This window comes from Sinohyriopsis cumingii, chromosome 3 (genome assembly GCF_028554795.1).
Source record: "Sinohyriopsis cumingii isolate HCF-2022 chromosome 3, ASM2855479v2, whole genome shotgun sequence".
NCBI classification, from domain to species: domain Eukaryota; kingdom Metazoa; phylum Mollusca; class Bivalvia; order Unionida; family Unionidae; genus Sinohyriopsis; species Sinohyriopsis cumingii.
The window spans coordinates 110,909,687-110,934,689 of record NC_142963.1 but is presented as its reverse complement, the minus strand read 5'-3'; the positions used below and the strand labels follow the sequence as shown (position 1 = coordinate 110,934,689).

General features: G+C 34.8%; 2 protein-coding genes across 4 annotated transcripts in view; one reads left to right on the top strand and one right to left on the bottom strand.

The window, feature by feature from the left end:
* LOC149803574 (general vesicular transport factor p115-like) overlaps positions 1-3,071 on the bottom strand; it is an 88,364-nt gene extending 85,293 nt beyond the window's left edge. The window contains exon 1 of the mRNA XM_089953315.1: positions 2,944-3,071. Coding sequence (XP_089809441.1) covers positions 2,944-3,009 — 66 coding nt within the window. The 5' untranslated portion in view covers positions 3,010-3,071. The remainder of the gene's footprint in view (positions 1-2,943) is intronic.
* A 181-nt stretch (positions 3,072-3,252) lies between these two features.
* LOC149803573 (very long chain fatty acid elongase 5-like) lies at positions 3,253-17,097 on the top strand. Of its 3 annotated transcripts, XR_016420226.1 has the most exons (4): positions 3,253-3,319; positions 8,701-8,860; positions 11,027-12,851; positions 12,905-17,097. XR_016420226.1 is itself a non-coding variant. In XM_089953313.1 (3 exons), the coding sequence occupies exons 2-3, from the start codon at positions 8,714-8,716 to the stop codon at positions 11,600-11,602; spliced, it is 723 nt and encodes a 240-aa protein (XP_089809439.1). In that variant the 5' UTR covers positions 3,253-3,319; positions 8,701-8,713; the 3' UTR covers positions 11,603-17,097. The 3 variants fall into 3 exon arrangements, 2 of the variants coding, with proteins under 2 accessions (XP_089809439.1, XP_089809440.1); XM_089953313.1 differs by having other exon boundaries at positions 11,027-17,097; XM_089953314.1 differs by having other exon boundaries at positions 3,290-3,697; positions 11,027-17,097.
* The last annotated feature ends 7,906 nt before the right edge of the window (positions 17,098-25,003 follow it).

The following is a 25,003-nucleotide window of genomic DNA, read 5'->3' as shown; positions in this document are numbered from 1 at the left end:
TGAATGTGTGTGTGTGTGAAGTTTCATCGCAATCCTACAAGTTATTTAGCAGGAGAAGCAATAACAAACTTGTGCTAACTGACAGATGACGACGGACAGCAGGACATCCCACAAGCTCTTCTCATCTATGACCAGTACATCTTAAAACTGAATTAACCCATCCAAAAACAAAATTTTATTAAGGAATAAAAACTTAGAGGCCTAACAGAATAGATTAACCTGATAAACAGCATAGTAGATTAACCTGATAAACAGTGAAACCCTTTCAAAAGGTGCAGTTTTTGCCAAAGATAAAGAAACGATATGAACTGTTGTATTGACTGAACACATCCTTGACCACTCCTCTGAATAAGAAATGTTTAACTATATTGGAGATTTACATGATTTGGCACTACAATGACAGTAAGATGTTCTTTACTCTGGTTTACAGTCTGTACCATATGATACTACATACGTGACTCAAATTGTGTTATATATAGAACAAATCCTCGTAAGTGGCCCTGTTAGCAAAGGATTAAATAAAGATCAGTGGTGTTTATGTTCTTGTGAGGCAGTCATTCTTAGTGGTGTTGCTTAGAACTATCTGCATTTTGACTATAAACCCTCCTATGAGGCCATGGTAACAATGGACAAAATAAAGGTCAGTTGTGTTTATATGTGTTTCCAATGCAGTCATTTAAAGTAGTGTCAAAACATTTTTCTGCCAAACAAATCATGGTTGGTCATATTCTGCAGGTGTTTGCTCTCAGTAGTGCATTTATATAATAAAATAGATTCATGCATGATGATTTGGTCATAAATGACAGGTGGTTGCTCACAGCGAAAGTCATTCAAGACAGCTCTACTGTATTATATTATTATTATCATTCTTGTAAAATTAATCATGCTCTGAATGGAATTTGATGGCATGGTTAGTTAAATATGCAAAATAAAAATATTAAAAAAAGTAATAGTAACTACTGTTGGTGGAAACTGTGACAGGTGGAATTCTTTCAAGCGGAAGTTACCAACATATTTCTTGTTAAAAGTACATAACTTTCTATAGAAATATCTGCTGGCATCTCTGCTTTGGTGTGAAAATGCAACAATCCAATTATGCAATCTTGAGATGAGGAATAACAATGACTAGTCAAAAATCTGTTGACATTTTCCTTCTCTTAACTCCCCCAATGTTTAACTCAATAATATACATGACAGATGCTTGAAAATGAATATTTCTCCACATTAAAATGACACACAGATTACTGAAAGGTATCTCTATAAATGCAAATACCAGCCTCAGAAAGCTGCGTACAACTGCGATTTCTCTAGTTACAAAACTTGTCTCATTATATTTATTGATGTAAGATATCATATATTAAAACATAATATCTTCATACTGATGTATGAGCCCCCCCATTTATCTAAACATTCGCTTATGTCAACAATATTACTTTGGTCCCGAGGATGTCAAGATAAATGGACAGTACTGTAATATGAAAATGATGACATTTTTTGAAAATTGGTGACAAAATATTGAGGTTGGAAATTGTTTGGGCGACAAGTTTTTTTAAAGCCAGTACCATCCCTGAGAGCAAGTACATGTGCCCACAGCAATTAGACTGTAATCTGTACAATTATTAATATGGACTGTTAACTATGTGATATTTTCTTTAAAATGTGGCCTCTAATCCCACTGACTGCAGATGAAACATTCTATTCAACACCAAATGTTCTAGCAGTACAATGTCAACATACCCCACCCCACCGCCATCATGCCTACCAGGGTCAATTTCTTACACTACTGGACTTGCAAACAACCCTAATTGCTAAACAATTGCTTTGGAATTATCTGAAGTTGCCAGAATGGAATGACACACTACTTCATGCTCAAATTAATTCATTCACCTAATATGAAGGTTCACTGTAAACAAATGTAAAAGTTATATGAACTTCGACTACAGTTTCTGCAAAGATGATAATGTCATTGGCCACTCGACAATGAAGTTAGAAATTATAAATTAATGAATGAAACAATGTTGTTTTGTACATACATTTTTAAAAAAATCCTCAGTGATTTTCGTTTTTAAAATTGGCAAGAGGGTTACAAGCTGCCAGAGTGTGAGAGGGTAGGCAGAAACTATAATGATGTTACAGTTAAACATCAGCCTAGTCCTACAACGTAAGAAACATCACCCAATATTTTTGTTCTGTTGGGTGATGGGTCTTACTGTCTAACTAATGGCGCTGTTGAAATATTATTCTTTAAAGAAATGAATAAAAATATATTATGCCTATTGGAACTGTAAGCAACATTTGGTTTCACATAAACCTACTTAAACATACTTCGGCATTCATCGACTACCATTGCATTGCAACAAATTCAAATATATGTCAACAGAACATGACAATGCGTCCATTTGCTAGTGTCATATTTTCATTCTGCCCAGGTAAAGACAGCACAGTAAGTATATTAATTACACATAAATTAGTGGAAGAGTGTCGATATAGGCTGCCATGTGTGAGATATTCCTAAAAGTTTGACTACTCATTCTGATGTCAACCGACATTGGAACACACTACACTAGGTCGTTATCTGGGTAGTAAGACATAGCACTAAACAAAAATAAAATGTGCTACGTCTTACTTAGTAGGAATAACGTCAGCTAAGCTCTTCACATGGAATTGGCACATATATGATACCGTTAGCATTAACGCTGTTTAAAAATGAAACACTTTAATGAGAACTTAACCTATTTATGCAAATTTTAGCAATACTGTGATTTTATTTAATCAGAGGTAGATCGAGATCCACGCTGCTGAGTGTACCGGAGAAAACTACTGAACTGACTTGTCCCCAACCCCTATATGCCCATGATGCAACATATCTAAGGCATCATCTTATGGCTGTCAGTGCATTCGACCATAAATTTTAGCATATACGTCTCCGGCATGAAATCATACCGTTTCTGCACCAGTAGGCTGCACACCACCCTGCTGACTACTCAGGTACTTTCGAAAATAGTCCATTTTGCTTAGTATATATGTGGCTCTTAGTTGATACGCATGCTCAAATCAGACGACGTGGCAAATTTCATTCTTGTCGGAAAACGAAAATGCTTTGCCTCATTTTAGATTTTATAAATATCAAATATTGTGATCTGTTCGGTCGCGTAAATATATTAGGAAAATATTCAATATTAAAGAGTTCTATAAAATATGTTGGAATTAGAAATTAAAAACTGTTTTAATTCGTGTATATAGTTGCGTTTCGTAAAAGAATCTTAATCTTTCACTAATTTACGGAAGTGGACAGACGCGCTTTTGGTTGTTACTTAAGGTAGTACCCTTCGGTACAGTGAAGCTAAGATCTTGTTCGCTCCTTTTCTATAATAGGAATATAAATGTATTGCAACCCATTGATAATTTGCCTTTTGAAGTTAAACATTTATGTACTGAAATGTGAGTGTATTTCATGAGGGTGGGACAGGCCGACTTGATTGTGCCATCTCTTAATTGTTCCGTTGTTAATTACCGGTATAGTAATTGCAATCTTTTGTAATCGCATTATGATTTGACTGCAAAATAAAAAATCCTCGTACATGTACAAAAAAGTTGGCGTTTACAGAGTGGAGGTTCAGGCCGAGGTTATTGATCATTAATGGTAGACTGCATAATCCGAACGAAGCGAAGCGAAACCGGAACGGAACCAGAACAAGTACACAGCATTTTTTGGTTCATACATAGTTGGATTTTAAAAAGTAAACAGTCAATCCTTATAATCAAATTCAGCATTATAAATAGTTAAATAAGCTCATAACATTCTTCTATTTAGTCATATTTTGAATTTCATCCACTGTTGAACAGTAATACAGATCAGTGATTCTCAACAATTCTTAAATGAGAGTGTCTACATAAACTCCGTAAACAGACTATACTGGCTTTTATAAATTATCTAATGCCACATTTGTCAAGTGATTGTATAGTACATTTTTTTAGAGCGTTGCGATAATAATGTGAAGGTTGTAGGTTAGATCCTGCCTTTTGTCCAGATGATTTTGTTTTCTCATTTATCTTTTATTTTATTCAAAATATTCTACAGAATATATTTTAAATTGCCATATTGGAACAGTATACAGATTTCATATCATTAATACATACACACACTGGTCTATTATGCACAGTACAGTCATGTCTTCACATCAACATATGTAAGCAGGCAATGTTTATTTATTCATTTAAAGTGTATTTTACTTGAAGTATTCGTAAAGATATTTATTTGAAAAAAGGTCCTGTATTTGGTTCATACTTAAAATCTTACTTAAGAAGTCAGAGTGATCTTGTATTATAAATAAGATCCCATTCATTCAGTATATGTACAGAAAAATAGTGCAGATGGGCATGGGTTAAAAATTTAAAAGTGCCTGGCCAATCAGTTTGCTGTAAATCGTATATATATATATATATATATATATATATATATATATATATATATATATATATATATATATATAATGAGGACTTTGTATAGCGCTTAATCTTTAAAAGATCTAAGCGCTTTACAACATTAGACAACACCTGTAAGATAAAAAACATAAAGCTATGATTACAAAAACAAACACCATGAAATTAGAAAACATTAAAAAAACATGCTGAGAATATTTAAGGTAGGAAATATTATTCAGTCTTTAAGTTTGTTCTTGCAGTCGAAATAAGTGAGTTTTGAGAGCCCTCTTGAATGTGATCACTGTGTCTTCGTGTCTTAGTTCAGTGGGCAATTCATTCCACGTTGCTGGGCACTGGTATGCAAAAGAACGCTGTCCATATGACTTTGTTTTCATAGTGGGAATAATGAGTATACGATTGTCAGATATATACAGTACATACATTAAAAAAAACATGGTTTTTAAAGTGTTGGTATAAAGCAATTTGATATTTCAATACTAATGGTATTTCAAGTTGTGATCTGCCCATTATTGACATATGAAAATAATGATAAAAGGTATTAATCCCCATTTTCTAAATGAACTTTATATGGTACAAAATTTCATCCCAATCCTTTCTGCTTTTCATTCACACCTTCCCTCTCATGCATAAGGGACAAAATACGCAGAAATCTGGAGTGAGAGAGAAAACAAATTTGGGCTGGATGAAAACCTTGACACTGTATTTAATGTTTATTGTTGTTGTTGTTGTTTCTGAAAACTGTTATAATGGTCTAGAAATTGATAATTATTATTATTAAAATATGAAAATGTCCAAATACTGACCACCCACCCCACTCTCTCTCTCGACCTTCATAGCAAGATGCAGGCAAAAATCAATGTAACGATGAGCATAGAGGATATATGAATGACGGTAAAAGTTAAGTCAAACTGACCAAAGGAAGAGAAAGCGAGAATTTTATGATCGTTAGTAATGTTAATTAAAGCAGAATAATGACTTCGATCAGCTGTAAATATATCAAATATTTTAATTACCACTCGTTGGTTCATCATTTCGCTTAGTTTCTATGCCACACTTCTTTAAGTGCCTGAACTGCTCTGATGGCCTAATGGTTAGAACATCCACCTCGGATGTGGGAGGTCATGGGTTCGAACCCCGGCAGAGTCATACCAAAGACTTAAAAAAACGGTACAAATGTTGCCTCGCTTGGTGCTCAGCATTAAGAGGTTAGTGTTAGGACTGGTCAGCCTGGTGTCAGGATAATGTGACTGGGTGGGACATCATGCTACATGTCTGCAGCATGATGCCTCAGTACTAGACATCACTATAAACTGTCACACTGCAGACATCGTTGCGATATGACTGAAAAATTGTCAAAGTGACATGTAAAAATAATAATCCAAATCCAAATCCTTTCCATGCCTGACACATGAATGGTTGCATTCAGTGTTTTTAGTACTCTACTTTCTTCATTAAAACCATCATGTTTAAATTATAAGTGTGTCTTATATTGATTTAATCAATGTGAATAAAAATAGAAACTCAAAAAAGAAAACAATCAACTTATCAATATGCAAAGGTGATTGTAAAAAGCCACAAACGGTACAGAACTACATTTTGTAGTGGACACACTCAGCAGGGATTGAGTTCATTCACTTGGTCAATACACAGTTGCCTGTAGTCAATCTTAACTCCGTTCGAAGGGCAAATATGTGTATTTGTATGTGATATAAATAAAATATATGTATATTATATATGCTGTATTAGTAATATACCACTCGTTACATAAATGTTTCATTAAAGGGAAACTCTACAAGCCCTGTTTCTTTCTAATGAATTTTGTTTACATTTCTTGGTATATCATTGATTCAGCGTACATATTATACATAATTTAATTTCGGATTGATTTGACTTTCAAATTTAAATCAATGGTATCATTTGTTCCTTCACTTCCCCACATATTTTCATTGTGACATTTAAATGAAAATCTTTTAGTCATACCAATTCCGATCCATTAAGTGTGGTCTGTCTGATCTGATGGGTCTTTCTGTTGACTTTTGAGGGTGATGCAGGGACTGGTGGTATACTAATTAAAAAAGTAAGTCATATTGCCATCTACTGTTTGTATCCAATATGCACACTAAGTTATGTCCACCTCTCCAGATTCTACCCTGTTTTTCTACATTGTTTCTCACTATATTTGTCCAATCAGAATATCTACCTATCACTTCATTATGTCTCTTAGGTATCTATTCTCTTAACTCACCATCTTGTATAACTCTGTTTCTTATATCCAACTACATCTTTTCTCTGCTGTCCTTTTTTATTTCTGCCCTCACTATATCTTATAGCTATCTATATACACGTCATAATCCCACAGGGGTCCCGAGTAGCCGAGTGGTCTAAAGTGCTTTCCATTACGGATCACTGCCATCTCACCTCTGTCTGCGTGGGTTTGAGTCTAGGACTCAGCCAATGTGGGTATGTGAGAAAGCTTGCCAGTAGCTTCTTATGGGTTGGTGGTTCTTCTCAGGGTTTTCCCGGGATCTTCCTCCACCATTAATACTGGCCACCATGCATAGCCTATCATGTGCTGAAAAATGGCGTTAAACCCCACAACAACAACAACAACAACATAATCCCACACCCTTTGCCCACATACCTAATACACACTTACCTAATATGATTGGCTAACCATTACTTGTGAATGACATCTACCTTCCCCTCAGATCATATCATAACTAAATGGTGCTGAAACAGCATTACATATGACCCAGTTACCCAGATTTGTCATGCTGCTGACCCAGTCACCCAGATTTGTCATGCTGCTGACCCAGTCACCCAGATCCAGCATTGCTTCACCCACATCCATCCCAGATACTCTGTTTTCCCCAAATTCTCACACCCAACTTTTATTAGTTAGAAACCTGATATTGGTACTGCAGTTCTGTTATTTCCTGCTCATTCAGCTTTTATATTTTACTTTTTCCCACACCAAAAATCCCTTTGGTCATACTAACTACCAAAATAGTAATTTAGTCCTAAAGTCAATGAACACTTAGTAATTCCTATGAACAATATTAAAAAAATTAATCATCTCAGATTTAAACTGAACACAACTAAAAACTGATTCCACTAGAGATATTAAGATAGAAATGAATAATTCTAATGTAAACAACCTTAACATAAAACCTAAGACACAATAAGAGGACCAAGATAAGGGTCGGAGGTTCATTTCTAGAACATTCAAAGTTGTAAAGAAGGTCAGGTGTTTTACTTAAATTTTAATAAATAAGATCTTAAACATCAAGTAGATCAGGAATTTCCAAGGGAAAAACTGATGTTCTGAACGCAGATCCAAGTAAACAAGTTTTTAAAAAATACATTAGTCACATAGGTGCAAACTCCTAACCTTGATTATGGACAAAGGTCAATTACACAATATAAATTAAGTTTCCATAACAACACATTGATGTGTTTTGGTATAACCATGACTGATTAACTAAGTCAGTACATATTCCTTTCCATTAAGAGCAATATCTCATTGTGTTTGTAATTGTTTAAGTTCTTCACTGAATCAGTGTTAGAGAGCTAAAATATTATTCAAAACTAAAAGTGAGTTCTTTACCTGTTGTAGACACAGCACTAGCTTGGGCATAGTTTATTGTTCAAGATGTGTTTCAGATATAAATGAAGGAATAATACGACACTTTTTATTGATCTCTTTTCAAAATACTTGTATGTGGAAGTAAAAATCACTCCTTTTATTACTTAGAAAATTAATAGGGCAGTACACTGTACTTTCTATATGGCATTTATGAGACTCTGGATAATTTTGTTTTCTTGACACAGGTGTGTCCATTTTTCACAAGAATTTGCTTAAATTAAAAAAAAAATGGGTAACTGTTTCAACTGATAGTGGAAGTCACTGAAATATACATTAGACACACTTCCAGTATACTCCATCATCGCTGGCCAATAATGCGACTGTGTCAGTACATAGATGAAACCTGCATAAAAGGTCACACCAGCAGTCGGGCAATCCAGGTACATAAGATAATAGTTAAGAGTGAGTAATTATTCTGGATTAGCTTAATTAAAAATTAAATACTCCCCAAAAAGGTAAGAACAGGTGTTATAAAGTAATAGGGCTTTGAATTAGGTGATAGGATGTTTATTTAAAGTAGCATAATGGTACTGACACACAGATGAATCATGCCCAAGAGAACAGAATCATATATATATTGTAATTATGAACTTTTTGTCCATTTTCAGATAATTGGCAATCATGGATACCACAACAGTGAGATACCTACAGCAGGGTTTACACAATTTAATGATGCTGGAGAGTTTCTCTCTTTTCTGTATCTATCTTATGCTGATACCCTTGGCCTTAGTATGGAAGAGAGTTACTTCCCCTCTGCAGCTACGACCAGTAGGTGTTTAACAATCCAGAAAATTAAAACCCACTTGTCTGCATAATAATTATATTGAATTTTTAATGTGGGTTGTTTTATGAACATTGCCCATGATTGATCTCTACATAGTCTTGAGTTGTGTCCGAAATTTACTGTTGTCCATTTTGCAAAGGATTGTGTTTGTTTAGTAAATAAGGTTAAAGTATCCAGTTCCGTTGTATGATTGGCCCATGTGTGTGTAGTTGTCAGATTGATCAGCAATCTGTTGTATGATTGGCCCATGTGTGTGTAGTTGTCAGATTGATCAGCAATCTATTGTATGATTGGCCAATGTGTGTGTAGTTGTCAGATTGATCAGCAATCTATTGCAGACCATTTCTCAGTCTTTTTAGCTACCATTTTCTGCACAAATTAGAGGTCCTGTGATATTGATGGGGAGTGTCATATGAAAACTGAAATTCTGTGCTCTAAGCTTTGTAATATTCAGGTTCTTTACTGAGTCTACAGTCAGGTGATCACTTCCATTTGAAGAAAGAGGTTGTATACTAAATCGTATGTACACTTGCTTATAAGACAAGTCCAACTGCAAACTGCACAGACCCAGATCTGCCATCGCATAATGCACTGGCAGATCTAGGTCTGTACAGTTTTTTTGGGGGGTAGTCAATAGAACAAACAACATAGGCCTTGGTCTACAGGTGCTGAAGCAGATCAGGATCTTTGTTGCTTGTGGTTTGAATCGAATTATAAGTAAGTATATATGGTGAGGCAATAGACAGGCATTAAGATCATGGTATCTTTTCTAATCTTAGTATGATGATTGCATACATATGTTTAATGTTAGTCATATTGTTACTCAGTACATTCTGTATTCAAGTTTTAACCAGAATATCAAGATAGCAAACACAGATAGGGATCTGAATTGTAGCATTCATGTATTTGCAGATTTCTGAATTGTCATCATTCCATAATATTTGTACATGTACATTCTATCCAGGGAGATTGAAGCACTGTTAGGGTACATATAGTGATAGCAGTGATAACTGATGTCTGTATGTTAGTCTGTCCATCCTTTTGTCAATGGATGCATTGAATTTCTATGCATGAAAAAATTGGAGTTGGCTGCATTGTTCTAGGGGAAGGGTTCTGCACATTCATTGGTGGTCTACTCTTGAGTAAAGGAAAAAGTTCATTGACTTTTCAGTCAAAAGGACAAAGCTCAGGCCAACTAGAATCCAAAGTGTGACTCTGATTTTCACAAAATCAATCAAGTTTCTTTCTCCCAGTTCTCACTAAACATACATAAACTGCACTTAAAAAGAGTTTGTACCTTCTTGATGTGATGATAAAATGAGTAAAATGAGGGAAATTGTGTTGTAGGTTTCCACATGATTAGTCAAGATTCCTGCACTTGGATAGAGGCAGCACCCATATAAATGATTTGGATGAAGAAAGTCACAGTTTAAGTTGCTAGACTTTCTGCTATATAATTCTTCATTTGTCTACAACCACTTGGATTCCTGTACCCATTTTTCCTTAGGCTTCCAAACAAGCAACAGAATATATTGTCTGTTGGTAAATCCAGCTTTCTGTTTTTGAGGTCAAACAATCAATGCACTGGAGTTTTGGTCCTGTGATTTTTCATTTCTCTGTGGCCATGTTTAAACACACTTGGGGTCAAAAGGTCAAAGCTCCAGGTCACTGGAGTTCAAATTGTGATTTTTTTTCTGAGCAATCAAAGTTGCTTATTTTTTAAAAAGAAATTTAATCGACCGTGCTTAGGTAGAGGTAGCCTTTTATTTATTTGAGATCAAGATATACAATTTCTATGAAATTGGAGCTAACAATTTAGTTTTTTGCATTGTTGATCAAGTCCCCCATAAGCCATTTTTCAGCAGACTGCATTTGCCTAAATTGATAGTACTGTTTGTGAAAATTAATACTCAACTGATCTGGCAGTTAAAATTTTAAAGGCCAGTGTAACAGGAACTATTGGTCATTAGGAGGAAGGAGGTCAATCACTGTTCTTATGGCTACATTGTTTTGAAATTTTCTTATTCCAGTTAATATTCTATATTTAATAGCTTTTTTTTAAATACATAACATAACTTCTCCAGTTAGTTTAAATTAGAGGTAAATCTATGAACCCAGATAAGTTGTTCTCAACTTTGATTTTACTTCAGATACTGGTTGTCCACAACTTTGGCTGCAGTCTTCTGAGCCTGTATTGCTTCCTAGGTTTCTCTTATGGACTGTATCAAAGTGGTTCTCTCTTCATGAAGGGTCCGTCAGAGCACCTTAAGCTGTACTTTTGGATGTATTACATTACCAAGATCCTGGAGCTGCTGGATACAGTATTTATGATTGTAAGGCACAAACAGAGGCAGATCACATTCTTACATATTTACCATCATGGAAGCATGCTCCTTCTCAGTGATCTTGCCATTCATTTCTACCCTTGGCCAGCTATTGCACCATATTTGGGATTGAATTCTTTGGTTCATATTGTGTTATACTGTTACTATGGCTTGACTGCCCTCTTTCCTGAAAATCCTCCTCAATGGAAACAGCGTCTTACAGAATTCCAAATACTACAGTTTTTTATAGACTTTATCCATGTTATATATGGATATCTGTACCATGGATTTTGTATATATGGACTCTTTTATGGAATATCAATGACATATCTCTTCTCTAATTTTTACTACCATGCTTACATTAAAAGAAAGGCTTCAAAAGATATATCAAAGCAAGAGTAAATTTAGGTTATTCTTTAGTTTACTTGCATAAATTTAGTACCTGCCAGACATAAATTGTCTCTCCTTAGGTGTCTATGAATCTACTTTCATAGATGAAGCCTAATTTGGAGTTATAGACCTATCACAGAAATGAGCTCAGACTGTATATATGATGTGAATTTTCTGGTAAAATTTTATAGAGTTGTGACTAATGGTGAACTTTACAAAACTCAACACTTATCCATGTACACTTTAACTGCCTTGTTTGAATATATCGATATTTCTCAGTAAGTGTTTTCTTCATGCAATATCAGAGGTTCTGAAAATTTTTCCTATGCTGTTGGACATTAGATTCTGGTGCTAGTTTTGACCAACCATTTAGTTGAATATATTTACTGTTATTTCAGTTGATAATAACACTAAAACATGACTGAAATGTGTTTGTCAATAATTGTAATTGCAGTATCATTTATGTTTTAACCCCAAAAGCAGAAAGTTGAGATATATCTGTGTTAACCGGTAAATTGCTACCCAGCTGTGTGCTATGCTTGCTTATATGCTACAAATGTAGCAGTGCAAGAGACAGTCTGGTAGTGGTTTATGTGAACCATTTTCTCTCTAGAAAGTCTAATTTAGCACACAATACAACGAGTGGTTTAGAATTAGCACAGTTGATGCAGAAAAGGCATGCATAATGATTCACTGTAAAGTGTAGAAAGGTGTTGCTTGAAGTTCGGGTACCAGTATGTAATATTTGAAAGACAGCGTTTTTTATTTCTTCTTTTTAACAACAAATATTTTGACCCCTCCTTGAGTCCCAGTTATATGATGATAGAAGATATCAAAGCATTTCCTGTAGATATTTAAAATTCATTCATTTTATTGAGCTCATTTAGGGACTGGTGTTGTGTTGATCAAAAGATTTACCTTCGCAGTGAAATAAGCATTTCAGATACCATTGCCATAGTTTCATCTGCCAAGGATTGTAATCAAGGATTGTAATGAGTTCCTTTTTCCTGCTTTTTCAGCTTTTGAGGATTGTATGTGTTCATTATATTTCTGCTAAGCGGAGATGGGCAGTATTTAAAAACAATTTTATATGCATGGATTTTCAGGATTGTTCTTCTGCTCATGCTTTTGGCATAACTCAATAAACAGCACTGAGGTTATTGATAGGGAGACCATGCATTTGGCATAACTCAATAAACAGTATTGAGGTTATTGACAGGGAGACTCATGCATTTGGCATAACTCAATAAACAGTATTGAGGTTATTGACAGGGAGACTCATGCATTTGACATAACTCAATAAACAGTATTGAGGTTGTTAACAGGGAGACTCAAAGTGTAAAGAAAATATTGGGATATCAATTTCTTTTTAAAAATTTACATATACTAACTTGGACTGACTAAAGGAGTTAACTATGTCATATATAAAAACACTCTCTTTGCAAAATATATTTGTGAAATTGCTGTATATAACCCATACGTGTTCTATTATAACAATATATTCTAAAATTCCATTTGATGAAAATAGTTTTTGAAAATTGTTTTGCTACTGAAACAAATGATCAGAGAAGGAAATTAAATAGTTTAAAGTCAATTACACCAAAAATTATCATATTTACCTGTAATTTCTTTCTGTGTTTCAAAGCATACTAGTTGTTCAGTTCACAATAATAGTACAGAACTCTCACTGTTTGGTGACCAGTGCAAGGAATGATGTTTTCTTGAAGTAAACTGGTCTGGTCTTCTTGACTTGTTCATCTGTGGGCTTTCATGAAGCAATTCACCTCTTGTTTCAACCAGTTCTTTGGGAGATAAGGTATTACACTGAAACCACCTTTGGCCTCAAAATTCCTTCATAGAAAAAGACATAGTTTAGCAGGTACAAGGATCAAACTATAATACCAGGTTTGACTACTAGTGATTTGGGACCACCTGGCAGCCTGTGTACTGCCTGGAAATGCATGGTATCAACTCTCCTAAAGATAATTTTTAGTTTGGACTTGAAAGAGGCTGGTGTAACAACACATCAGTATTTTCAGCTGACTTCTGAAGACTACCTTTGATTCCTTATGTTAATAAGTTCCATTTTCTCCTCCACAAATCGAGTTTTAAACATTCTGCAGCTTCAGTTTTTGTCACCACATTAGGGATAGCCTTGAGACATAAGGTGGCAAAGCAATTAGTGATATAAGCGAAGTCCTTACATTTGACTTGTAATCTTCTGCTGCCACATATGAGTTATCAACTACATATTCCTCCATTGGTGTTTCCATATGAAGCCTCACAATTAGATGCGCATTGTGCATTTTGCATTGAAGAATTTTCACAGCATATAAACTGTAAACTAGGTAAATATACAATCACAGGTAAAACCGTCTTTCTGTACCTTGCACTTTATATTAATGCCATGCATGCAGACAAGTTACTTAGAACTTACTCTGCCAGAATGTTCATCTTTCCTTGTTTTCACTTTGATGGCCATATAGTGTTTTGTCTAACCTCATCCTGTGGGAACTGGTATAGATTTTTGCTGTTGAAACTTTGTGACATTTTTATATATATAAAGTTTAATTATGATAGTCTTTTTCTTATTCATAATGGTTGATATTTGTTGTGAATATTTAAGTTGTATGTTAAGCATCTCCAGTGAAAAGCAGTACTTCTTTCGTCTTTTGGAAGATCTGGTTAAATATTTAGTGTGTAAATCAGTGGCAGTCTATAATAAGAAACTTATTTGACTGGCAGTTGTTACTCTAAACAACCAGCAACCAGCGAACAAAACATGGATTTCTTTGCTTGCTTGATTTTTACTTTCCTGTGTTTTCTCTGTTGATATTTTTATTTGCATTAAAGTTGCAATGGTATTTATTGTTACACCAGTGATGACAATATAAAGTGAAGATTCTTGTTGATGCTTGAAAGTTCGCAGAGCATGCAAATAGGATCACCCAGGCGTGGCAGCATGTACTGAATATACTCAAATGTCAAGTCAAACTGTAAAAAACAAAGATCCGATTCTGCCTTGGCATAATGTGCCTGTAGACCAAGGTATATGTTTGTTCTACTGATTACTTCTAACAAACTGCAATTTGACTTGACTTATAAGTGAGTATATATGGAACCTAATCTGTTTTGTTGGTGGAAGCATGAAGCACTTGACTAGTGAGCAATAATGGCCAATGTTCAGTGTGGTTTTTTTACTTGTTACATGAAGACATTATCAGAATATAAATGATCAACATTTTTCACAAATTGGCAGCTGTCTTGAAATCCATATGGCAGACATTAAATTTCTCAGCATTATTATATAAAAAAGTTTGTTGCCAGAAGAATTCACAAGCTGTCATTTCTACTATTAAACATTTAAGCCATTTTAATATGTGTAATTTAATCCCTAACTGATTTTTACAAATCAGATTTTGACCGCTCTAATGGCTTAGTGGTTAGAGAGTGTCCTTCTTGAATGCTGGAGGTTGAAGGTTTGAACCCTAGCTGAGTCATACCAAAGACTTATAAAAGTGTTAATAGCAGCTGCCTCGCTAGACACTCCACATTAAGAGGTTAGTTTTAGGACTGGTCAGCCTGGTTTCAGGATAATGTGACAGTGGAACATGATGCTGTATGTCTGCAGCATGATGCCCCAGTGCTAGACATCACTATAAACTGTCACGCTTCAGACATCATAGTGATATGACTGAAAAATTGTTAAAGCTATGTTAAAAATCCAAATCACACACACACATACACAGAGATCAGATTTTATCATGATTTCTTTTCATATTTTTTAGCTCACTACCACACAGTGGAGGAGAGCAATTTCACTACCCACATCCTACATGCATATTGTTATGCATGGAACCTTGACAGTGTGTAAGATGCATATTGATGTATACCATACTCTCAGTTGGTCACAGTAACCCATATTTCACACTTCCATGACTTTGGTTTAATTGTGTGTTTCAGTTGTTTTTGTTGGAATATTAAACTAAATGATTTTATATATCTCAGTTGGTAACACACTATTATAAATTTATAAAGTTACTGTGACCTACAGTTCACATGACCATGCCCATGTAGATACTATCCTATCTAGAATCATGAAATTTAGTGAGAAGATGCATCTTGATGCAGAAAAGTAGGTCATTATGGCTCATGTTATGCTTCACTTACTTGGGTTAAGTTTTATGGCTGATTTTCTTTTTTCAAACACTGTTCATGCTAGAATGGAGAAATTGTTGATGATATGCATCCCTGTTAGTATCACAGCTTTACAATGGAAGAAACTCATTGTGACCCTTATTTTACTGACTTAGGTTTTTGTTTAGCTAATAACCACTCGAGAATTTGCATGCTTTGCATACTGTCCTTCCAAGAATAATGAAACTTATCATATGGGTGCATCTGATAAGTACTATGCCTTTATTGCAAAAAGAGGTCTCTCCAACCTATTTTTCATGCTGTCATGACATATATGTTTTGTGTTTGAAGTTTGTTTATTGGGTGATGCTTATGTTTGATTGTGATTTATAGTTGGTTGCCTTTCAGTACTATACCAATTCAACCAAAGATCATTATGACCTACATTTTAAGCTTTACCAACATAGGTTAGGTAGCTTTGTTTTGCTTATGACCACATAGATTTTTCCACACTCTACACAGCCCTTTTTTGACCAGTGCAGTTGGAAGTAAGAATAAATATGTTGATTCAGTGGCAAACTTTACATTTGTACATGTGAATGAATATAGAAATTAGATGAGTAGACTATATTGCTTGTAATGCCTCAGCTACAGTGGCTAATTGGGGCAACTACTGATGCATGAAATATACTTTTAATAGTGGCCATAAAGGCTGTTACTCCAAGGTTAGAGAAATCCTGTGACTTATAATCTGTCTTCAGATGAGAAACAAAATAGAAGAAAAAAAATGATTTTCTTTTGTGTCAATTCATTATACTACCTCAGCTTTGATATCATAGAAAATGATGTTCTTTTTTTAATTTTTGTTATACTTTTATGACTTTTTCAGAGGTCAAGATTTTGTTGTCAGAATCACTTTAGTGAAAAAAATTGCTTTGTACATGATAATAAATGTTTACAAAAGTTTCTGGAGACTATTTTCCAGGTCTCCCCACTCCCTGGCAGTAATAAAATAATTGTTGAAAAAATGTTTATGGTTGACAAAAATGGAGGGTGAGAAAATGGGTGGAGAAACCCGACTTGGTAAAAACCGACCTGACTGAGTACCCAGCGAACTTTCCTTCTTGTCTATCCCTAATAAGTGTCATGCCAACAAATTGCCTGTATTTAGCTTGAAAGTAGTATGCAATATAGTTCCTTGTGCAATGTATGTCGTTATCATGTATAATTTTGTAATACAGTATTTATAGGGAATTTCCCTGTTGAACCATAGCAATCCTAGTTATTGTAGAAAGATGTATCTGGTTGATGTATTTTATTTTATACCAAATGTTGACATTTAATTCTAATAAAATCTTTTTGTATTTGTACGAGATGGAAAGTTGTTCTTTCTTTCCCACATCCTTGTAAACACAGAAAAATAAATCTGCATTACAGGATGCATTTGTTACATAATGTTTATTCAGAGTTTTGAGTTCTTTTGACCTGTATCTTTCATAAATGGTATAGATTTAGACGTCATAAGCCATAAGTCTTTCATAAATGGTATATATTTAAACATCATAAGCCATGATAAGTCTTTCATAAATGGTATATATTTAGACATCATGAGCTATGATAAGTCTTTTATAAATGGTATAGATTTAGACATCATAAGCCATGGTAAGTCTTTTATAAATGGTATAGATTTAGACATCATAAGCCATGATAAGTCTTTCATAAATGGTATAGATTTAGACATCATAAGCCATGATAAATCTTTTATAAATGGTATAGATTTAGACATCATGAGCCATGATAAATCTTTCACAGATGGTATAGATTAAGACATCATAAGCCATGATAAGTCCTATATTTTAATGTCATTTTTGAAAAGAAAAACGTCTGGGTTATTAGCTTTGCGATCGGGTTCATTAGTTAAAATAAATCTGCACCCTATTTCATAAGTGATATAGGTATACTTGCAGAACTTGGTCTGCACCCCTTTTTTCACAGTGATGCAAGTGTACTAGTAGAACTAGGTCTGCATCCCTTTTTTCACAGTGATGCAAGTGTACTAGTAGAACTAGGTCTGCATCCCATTTTTCACAGTGATGCAAGTGTACTAGTAGAACTAGGTCTGCATCCCTTTTTTCACAGTGATGCAAGTGTACTAGTAGAACTAGGTCTGCACCCCTTTTTTATATGATGTATATCTTCATGCTATGATTGTGGTGACATAGGTGTACTTTTAGAACTAGGTCTGCATTCCTTTTTCACAGTGGTATAGGTGTACTAGTAGAACTAGGTCTGCACCCATTTTTCACAATGGTACATGTATTCTGTGTTCCATTTTTTCTGCCTATACCACCCTCCTCCTAGTAAAAAAAACAAGCTGGCCGACTCTTTTTGGAGCAGTTTCCGAATTTCCTGGACTATGGAAATTCGATAGGTGGCAACATGATTATTCTTGGAGATTTCAACTTTCACTTTGACTGTCCCGGAAACCCAAATACATAAAAACTCGCAGATTCCATTAATGTTTTCAACCTCAGACAGTCAGTTAACCAACCCACCCATAAACATGGTCACATTTTAGACTGGATTCTTTATAGACCTGATGATAATATTCTACGGTCCTCCCTGGTATCCCATGAACTTGCATCAGATCATCTCTGCATTATATGCCATCTTGACGTATCAGTCCCTAACCCTCCACCTTTATCTGCTACTAAGAGAATCCTCCGTATGATAAATAGAACTGAACTAATGCATGACATCCAAGCTAACCTAACAACTTGCTTACCTCCTACAGCAGAACAACTCGATAACTGCCTGCGTCCATTGCTTGACAAACATGCCCCAGCTACCAAGTGCAGAGTATCAATTCAGAAGTGTTCTCCATGGTATAGCAGTGTTAGGGACCAGCTTCGCACTGCTAAAAGAGACCGCCGTAAAGCTGAGAGGCTTTGGCTTTCCACCAGACTCACTATTTATAAGCAAATCTATGAAACCGCTAAGAAGAATGTCACAAATATAGTACATGCAGCGAAATCAGCCCACTACACTACTAAGATCATGGAAAGTTCCAGCTGCAAAGAGCTCTTCGAGATTACTAACAAGCTAATGTCAACGAACAAATCTACACCACTTCCAACTACCTTCTCTCCAGTCGACCTTCCGGACATGTTTACAAATTTCTTCCGTGACAAAGTACAAACCATTAGAGATAAGCTTGACACCACAATTTCAATTGACTCATCGTCACCATACAGTTGGGATACAGAATTTGAGTGGCAACCATTAGCAGCATTTGAACCTGTCTCTATGGATTTCGTACGTACAATCCTGATGAAGAGTGCACCAAAAGTCATGCGAACTTGATCCAATTCCAACATCACTGCTGCCTGAGTGCTTAGATCCAGTATTGCCTTTACTAACTGATGTTATTAATACCTCTCTCTCATCCGGGGAATTCCCATCATTTTTCACAACTGCCATTGTAAAACCTCTGCTGAAGAAACCAACACTAGACCATAACGATTTAAAGAACTATCACCCAGTTTCTAATCTCCCATTCATATAAAAAATCTTTGAAAAGAAGAGATATTAATAACATCAGTTAGTGAAAGCAATACTGGACCTAAGCACTCTGGCAGCAGTGATGTTGGAATTGGATCAAGTTCACATGACTTCAGTACACTCTTCATCAGGAATGTACATACTAAATCCATAGAGACAGGTTCAAATGGTGCTAATGGTTGCCACTCAAATTCTGTATCCCAACTGTATGGTGACGACGAGTCAATTGAAATTGTGTTGTCAAGCTTATCTCTAATGGTTTGTACTTTGTCATGGAAGAAATCTGCAAACAGGTCCAGAGGGTCGACTGAAGAGAAGGTGGTTGGAAGTGGTGTAGATTTGTTCCATGACATTATCTTGTTAGTAATCTCGAAGAGCTCTTTGCAGCTGGAACTTTACATGATCTTAGTGGTCACACATTCGTGCACATCGAAATATCCATATGCTCTTGTATGGTAAACAATGTTGTAATAAAAGCACGGTATCAACTACTTATGATACAGACATCAATAAATTGCGTCACATCACTATATATATTCTTAATTTCATTATACAGAACAATAGCACAGCAATCAGACGCATTTCTGTACATTACACTCCCACAAGTGTACACAAATATTCAAATATCCATATTAACTAATTTTACACACTGCAACCATTTTCCAAAGTTACAATTCAATTCAACAGTTGCAAAATCCAGAATATCTCATGAATAAATTCTCTAGTTTACTACAAAGAAACCAAACAGCGAATTACAATATTAATTCTAACCACGAGCTAGCAATCTACATAATTATTTACACAATCATAGCTCATTTCTCAAATAAGCATGTAAATTAAACACTACAAGGTAATTCTACATACTAACGATTCTAGCAATGAAGTATACATAAGGCACATAATTACAATTACAATGCTGTAATATTTTGCAACAATTGAGCAAATAACTCACTGACCTTTGCGAAGCTTTGTCTTTCATTAGAATTTTTTCCCACCTTTTTACGAGTGGCTTTCCCGGAGTTATTGCTTTAACTTTCCAGCACGATGTTTCAGAATTACTGAAGTTTCTAGTCTAAATTACTCAATTAAATTCGGATTGAAATGTTGACCACACCCCCTCTCAATTCCGATTTAATATCTATTCTACTCTGTTCAATTCAACTTAGCAGACAATGCTCCGGCCATCTGTCAACGTGATGAGATTTACGATGCCAATAAGGGTCCTTTGTTCTTGAACAAAGCTTTCAACGTCCACATGTCATTTTTGACACCCAACAAAGCTGGGTCTTGTAACAATTATGAACAGGACCACTATTTCCGCGGGGTCTAACATATATACATGGCTTCTAACCAATTCCTTGTTCTTGACTTACATAATCGCGGGCAGGCAACGTTACAATCAGAATAAAATTATTATCAGAATAAATAAAATCTGAATAAAAATTAATAGTATATTCTGAATAAATATTTTTTTCAGAATAAAAATAAAAATTATAATCTGAATAAATAATTATAATCTGAGCAAATAATATTATCAGAATAAAAAATCTTATTGTACACTGATTATCGAATTTGCTGGGGTAACTCAAAATTGTCATCATCGAACGCATTCTATAATTTGATGGGATTAAATAATAAACTGCAGCGTGGATTTATTTCCACTTCCAAACACATTGTATAAAATAATTGCACATATATATCTGTCGAGTTGAAGTGCATGTAGGTCTGTATATACAGCTATCTTACCTAGATATTTAAAAATAACTGTATTACATAAGCGGGTGTGACTTAGTGTTGTTCTGAATTTATCATGGACAAAGTCAAAAAGTGTAAATATCCTTCAACTAAATTTCCACTGTTACAAATTACGTTACTCCATTGAGATCTAATTGCAACACAGGTAGTTAAATTACTGAATGATAGCACCAAAATAAAACAGTGCGTTAGTCATATAAATATTAACCAGTAACAAGCGGGGTAACTACTTAATTAATTTACTGAAGAGAGCTTTGCTTTACAGAGTTATCTCCCTTAATCTGGATTGTTTATATCGATCACGAAATGCTTCATAATTCTGGATGATGGGATGTTTTACAAATTTATTTTGCTCCATTTTTATATAATAATATTTGTCTAAATTTTTATTTGGAAATCTGGCGAGATAGTCTTAAGCGTTTTTATCGACCTTGTTATTGTTGTCGTTATATTTCTTTATCATAATATCATTTTAGCTCTCTGTATTTTTTACCACCACATCGTACACACAACTGCGTTTCTCCTCTTACCTCAACACCACACATCAAACACGGTTTTGATCCTAGACTCCCTCTTCGCACGCTTTGTTTGTGAAGTTCACATAATTCATTTCCGCAAGCTTTGTTACAAGGAGCTGAAGAACCGATCATTAGCCATTTACAGTTATTCTTTGTTTGAACATATATATATATATATATATATATATATATATATATATATATATATATATATATATATATATATATATATATACTTCAATTTAAATATATATTTGTCTTAATTATAATATGGAGGAGTTTGAGAGATAATCTTTAATCGAACCTTCTAAAGCTAGATATGATCTTGACAGAAGAACCCCTTACTTGCGGAGGTGAGCTGTGGTTGATCCAATGAAAATTCTGATTAAAAGTGTTCATAACACCAAGAAAGAATTTCGCGGTGATGGTGCATCTCATGTGTGGTCAACATTCAAAATCATGCGCAACACCGAAAGTGTTATCGATGCAAATGAGTGATCAACAAGCGGAGATGATTATTAATTAACTCAACAATCAAAGATATATTTTAGAGTAAAATTTATGGCGGAGCTAGACGATACTTGGATTATACGTGACAAACGTGACCCTGTTCGATTACACCATGGCGTTCGAAAGGCTGCTGAAAATATTTTTACGTTAAATAAAAATTCAAAACCAGAAATATTGACTGGTATTGACAAACTGTATTACGAACAAGCGCTTACTGTGACTGCAGTTATTTATGAAATATATCCGCTGAATGATAAACCTAGCGCTGATTATCTCAAACCAACGACATTTTCGATGCTGAATTGTGTAGCTGAGCGAATTACTGAACATTTCACAAACGCGATACGTGGAAATGATTTAACAAATCTAAGAGGTAAAAAAATAAATGAGTGGGCATAAACAGTTAAGGATACTGTAGCGTCTATCAAAGATGTTGCTGAGCTGGGAAAGAAACTAAAATTTCCAATAATGATAAAAAGAACAACCGGAGAGATTTTGTACGAATCAAAATATAAATCGAAAGAAGCCCCAATAAATATTATTTATCATAATGCGCATGTGTGGACTTCGGCTATAACAATATTTCCACGAAATCGAACTGTTAAGTTCTATAACGGTGATATGTTTGATTTTATTAGAAATATCAGTAAAAGAGATCATGTATCTGTGTGGCTGTTTCAAAGTTCCGATGATGGAAACTATGATCAGTTTGTAAGGCCTAATGGAGATATCTTTCGTACTGAATCTCTCCATGAAGAAAACAAAATTCTTGCATTGAAATATACCGATGACGATACTGAACAAATACTGAGTAATTGTTTTACCATTCCATCAATTGCTGCTCATTTTGCTCAAAACGAAAATTCATGGAAACCAACACGGTTCGAATTTCTTGAAATACAACGCAGTTGTGTTGAATACGGTCATGGTGGATTGTGGAATACAAAATACTATTATAAGGATGTTATCTGGTTGATATGGTTGCATGTTATCCCGAAGTTTTCTTGGAATGGGAGAGTGTTCTGCACATTTTAAGAGATTTGACATCCAACATACGAGATGACCCGAGTTGCGATAAACGGACTTTTAGCAGATTTTGACTTGACTGGATTCGCGTGTATCAAGTCATTCGAAATCGCACCGAAAACCTTCATCCGACTGTCGCTGTTTGGTTTGGAAAACATTTTAGCGAATGCGATTGGGCTCCAACAGTTTTATTTCTATATATGCTTGATGTAAAAATATTGAAATCGTTGATTGTAAGTGAAGCAGTTATATCATATCTTTCGCAGAGGCAAGTTTGGTTACCACAGCAAAAGAAATATTCTGATGAAGCAAATCCTAATATAACTGATTTTGAGAATAAAATTGTGAAAGATCTTGGCAGAAAAATAATTGGCAAATTTACTCAAGGAGGATCATATAATCATAAACGACATTGTACAAGATTAATTACAGATGATGCTGAACTCAATTTTATAGTTACTGTTACAATGGAGAGAAACACATTTATAAGTCGAAGTAATGTTAACTTATCGGACGAAACTAAATTAGGTACAATTGTGAGTTACACTGATGATGAGTCACCACAGTTCACTTATTTAAGATCTTCAGTGCTCGCGTATGTTTCGATAAATTTAGTATCGATGATAACTAGTTTTCCTGATGCCACTGTTAGAGTCGCCACAGATTCATTTCATATGAATAAAAAATACAGGATTGCTGGAGCAACTACATATTGACGCTAATGCACCATGGGGCGAATGGAGAATAAAACAAGAAAAGATAGTTATTCTGAATCTGCCGACGTTGAAATCAAATATATTTATTACAAAAATAAACAGATGTCAGAATTGTCATCTGCACCATCGGTAATTTGTCCTGTGACTAGACATAAGACCGTTTATCTTAATGGACCTGGATGTTCTGGTAAAAGAACACGTGTGATCAAATTATTTCGTGGACTTGATATAACTATGTTAACCCCTACACATAGACTCACTATATATTCCAAAGATTATAATCTGGGATGAAATATGTACAGTGTCGCAGGAGACAGTACAAATATTTCTCGATTGGTTGTTGACAGAAAAATACTGCAGTTATCATGTGTGGTGATCATGGTCAACTGCCACCTTTTGTTGGATTGTCTGCACATGAATGGTTAAAAAAATTGTAGATTATTATGAGGAGATAACTTATGATCATAGAGCGCTTGATTCAGAATTAAGAGAGCTTAAGAAATTAATCAGACTACAGCCAACTAAAATTCGGTGTGAAATAACGCGTGAGATAATTTCAGAAACTACTATGAACCATTTTTTGGAATTTATGGAAACCAGATGATTTGATAGTTGCAAGTAGAAAGACAGTTCGTGATACACTTCAACAACAATTATTTCTGATACATAAAGAAAAAAATTCAAATCTACCCGTACCATTGTGTTATCGCCCAGCAGATACTCAACAGCAAAATATCGACTTTGAAATTCCAGTTTGTGGTAGTAAACAAAAACTTGTTAAATGATATTGTTTTAGTTCCTGTCAGTGTTGTTGAGAGCGCGTTAAACAATGGACAAAACTAATTGGACGCTAGGATAAGCTATAACGATCCATTTGTCACAAGGATTAACTATTTCGGATACTAATATTTGTATTGTTGATGATCGATACGATACGAATTGTCAAATTTAGTTTATCTCGCAACGTCTCGAGTCAGAAGAATATCTCAGCTGCATAGGGTTATCGTTGACTTCACAGAGACTAATAATCAAATTCAGGAAATTAACGATGATGTAGTAAGATTATTTTTTTTTAAAAACAGTGTGACAAACAAAATAAGCGCGACTTTGACCCCCACACTGAATTGATCATGACGCTAAAACAACAACAGAATAATCACTGTGCGAGCTGTAACACATAAATGTTGTGG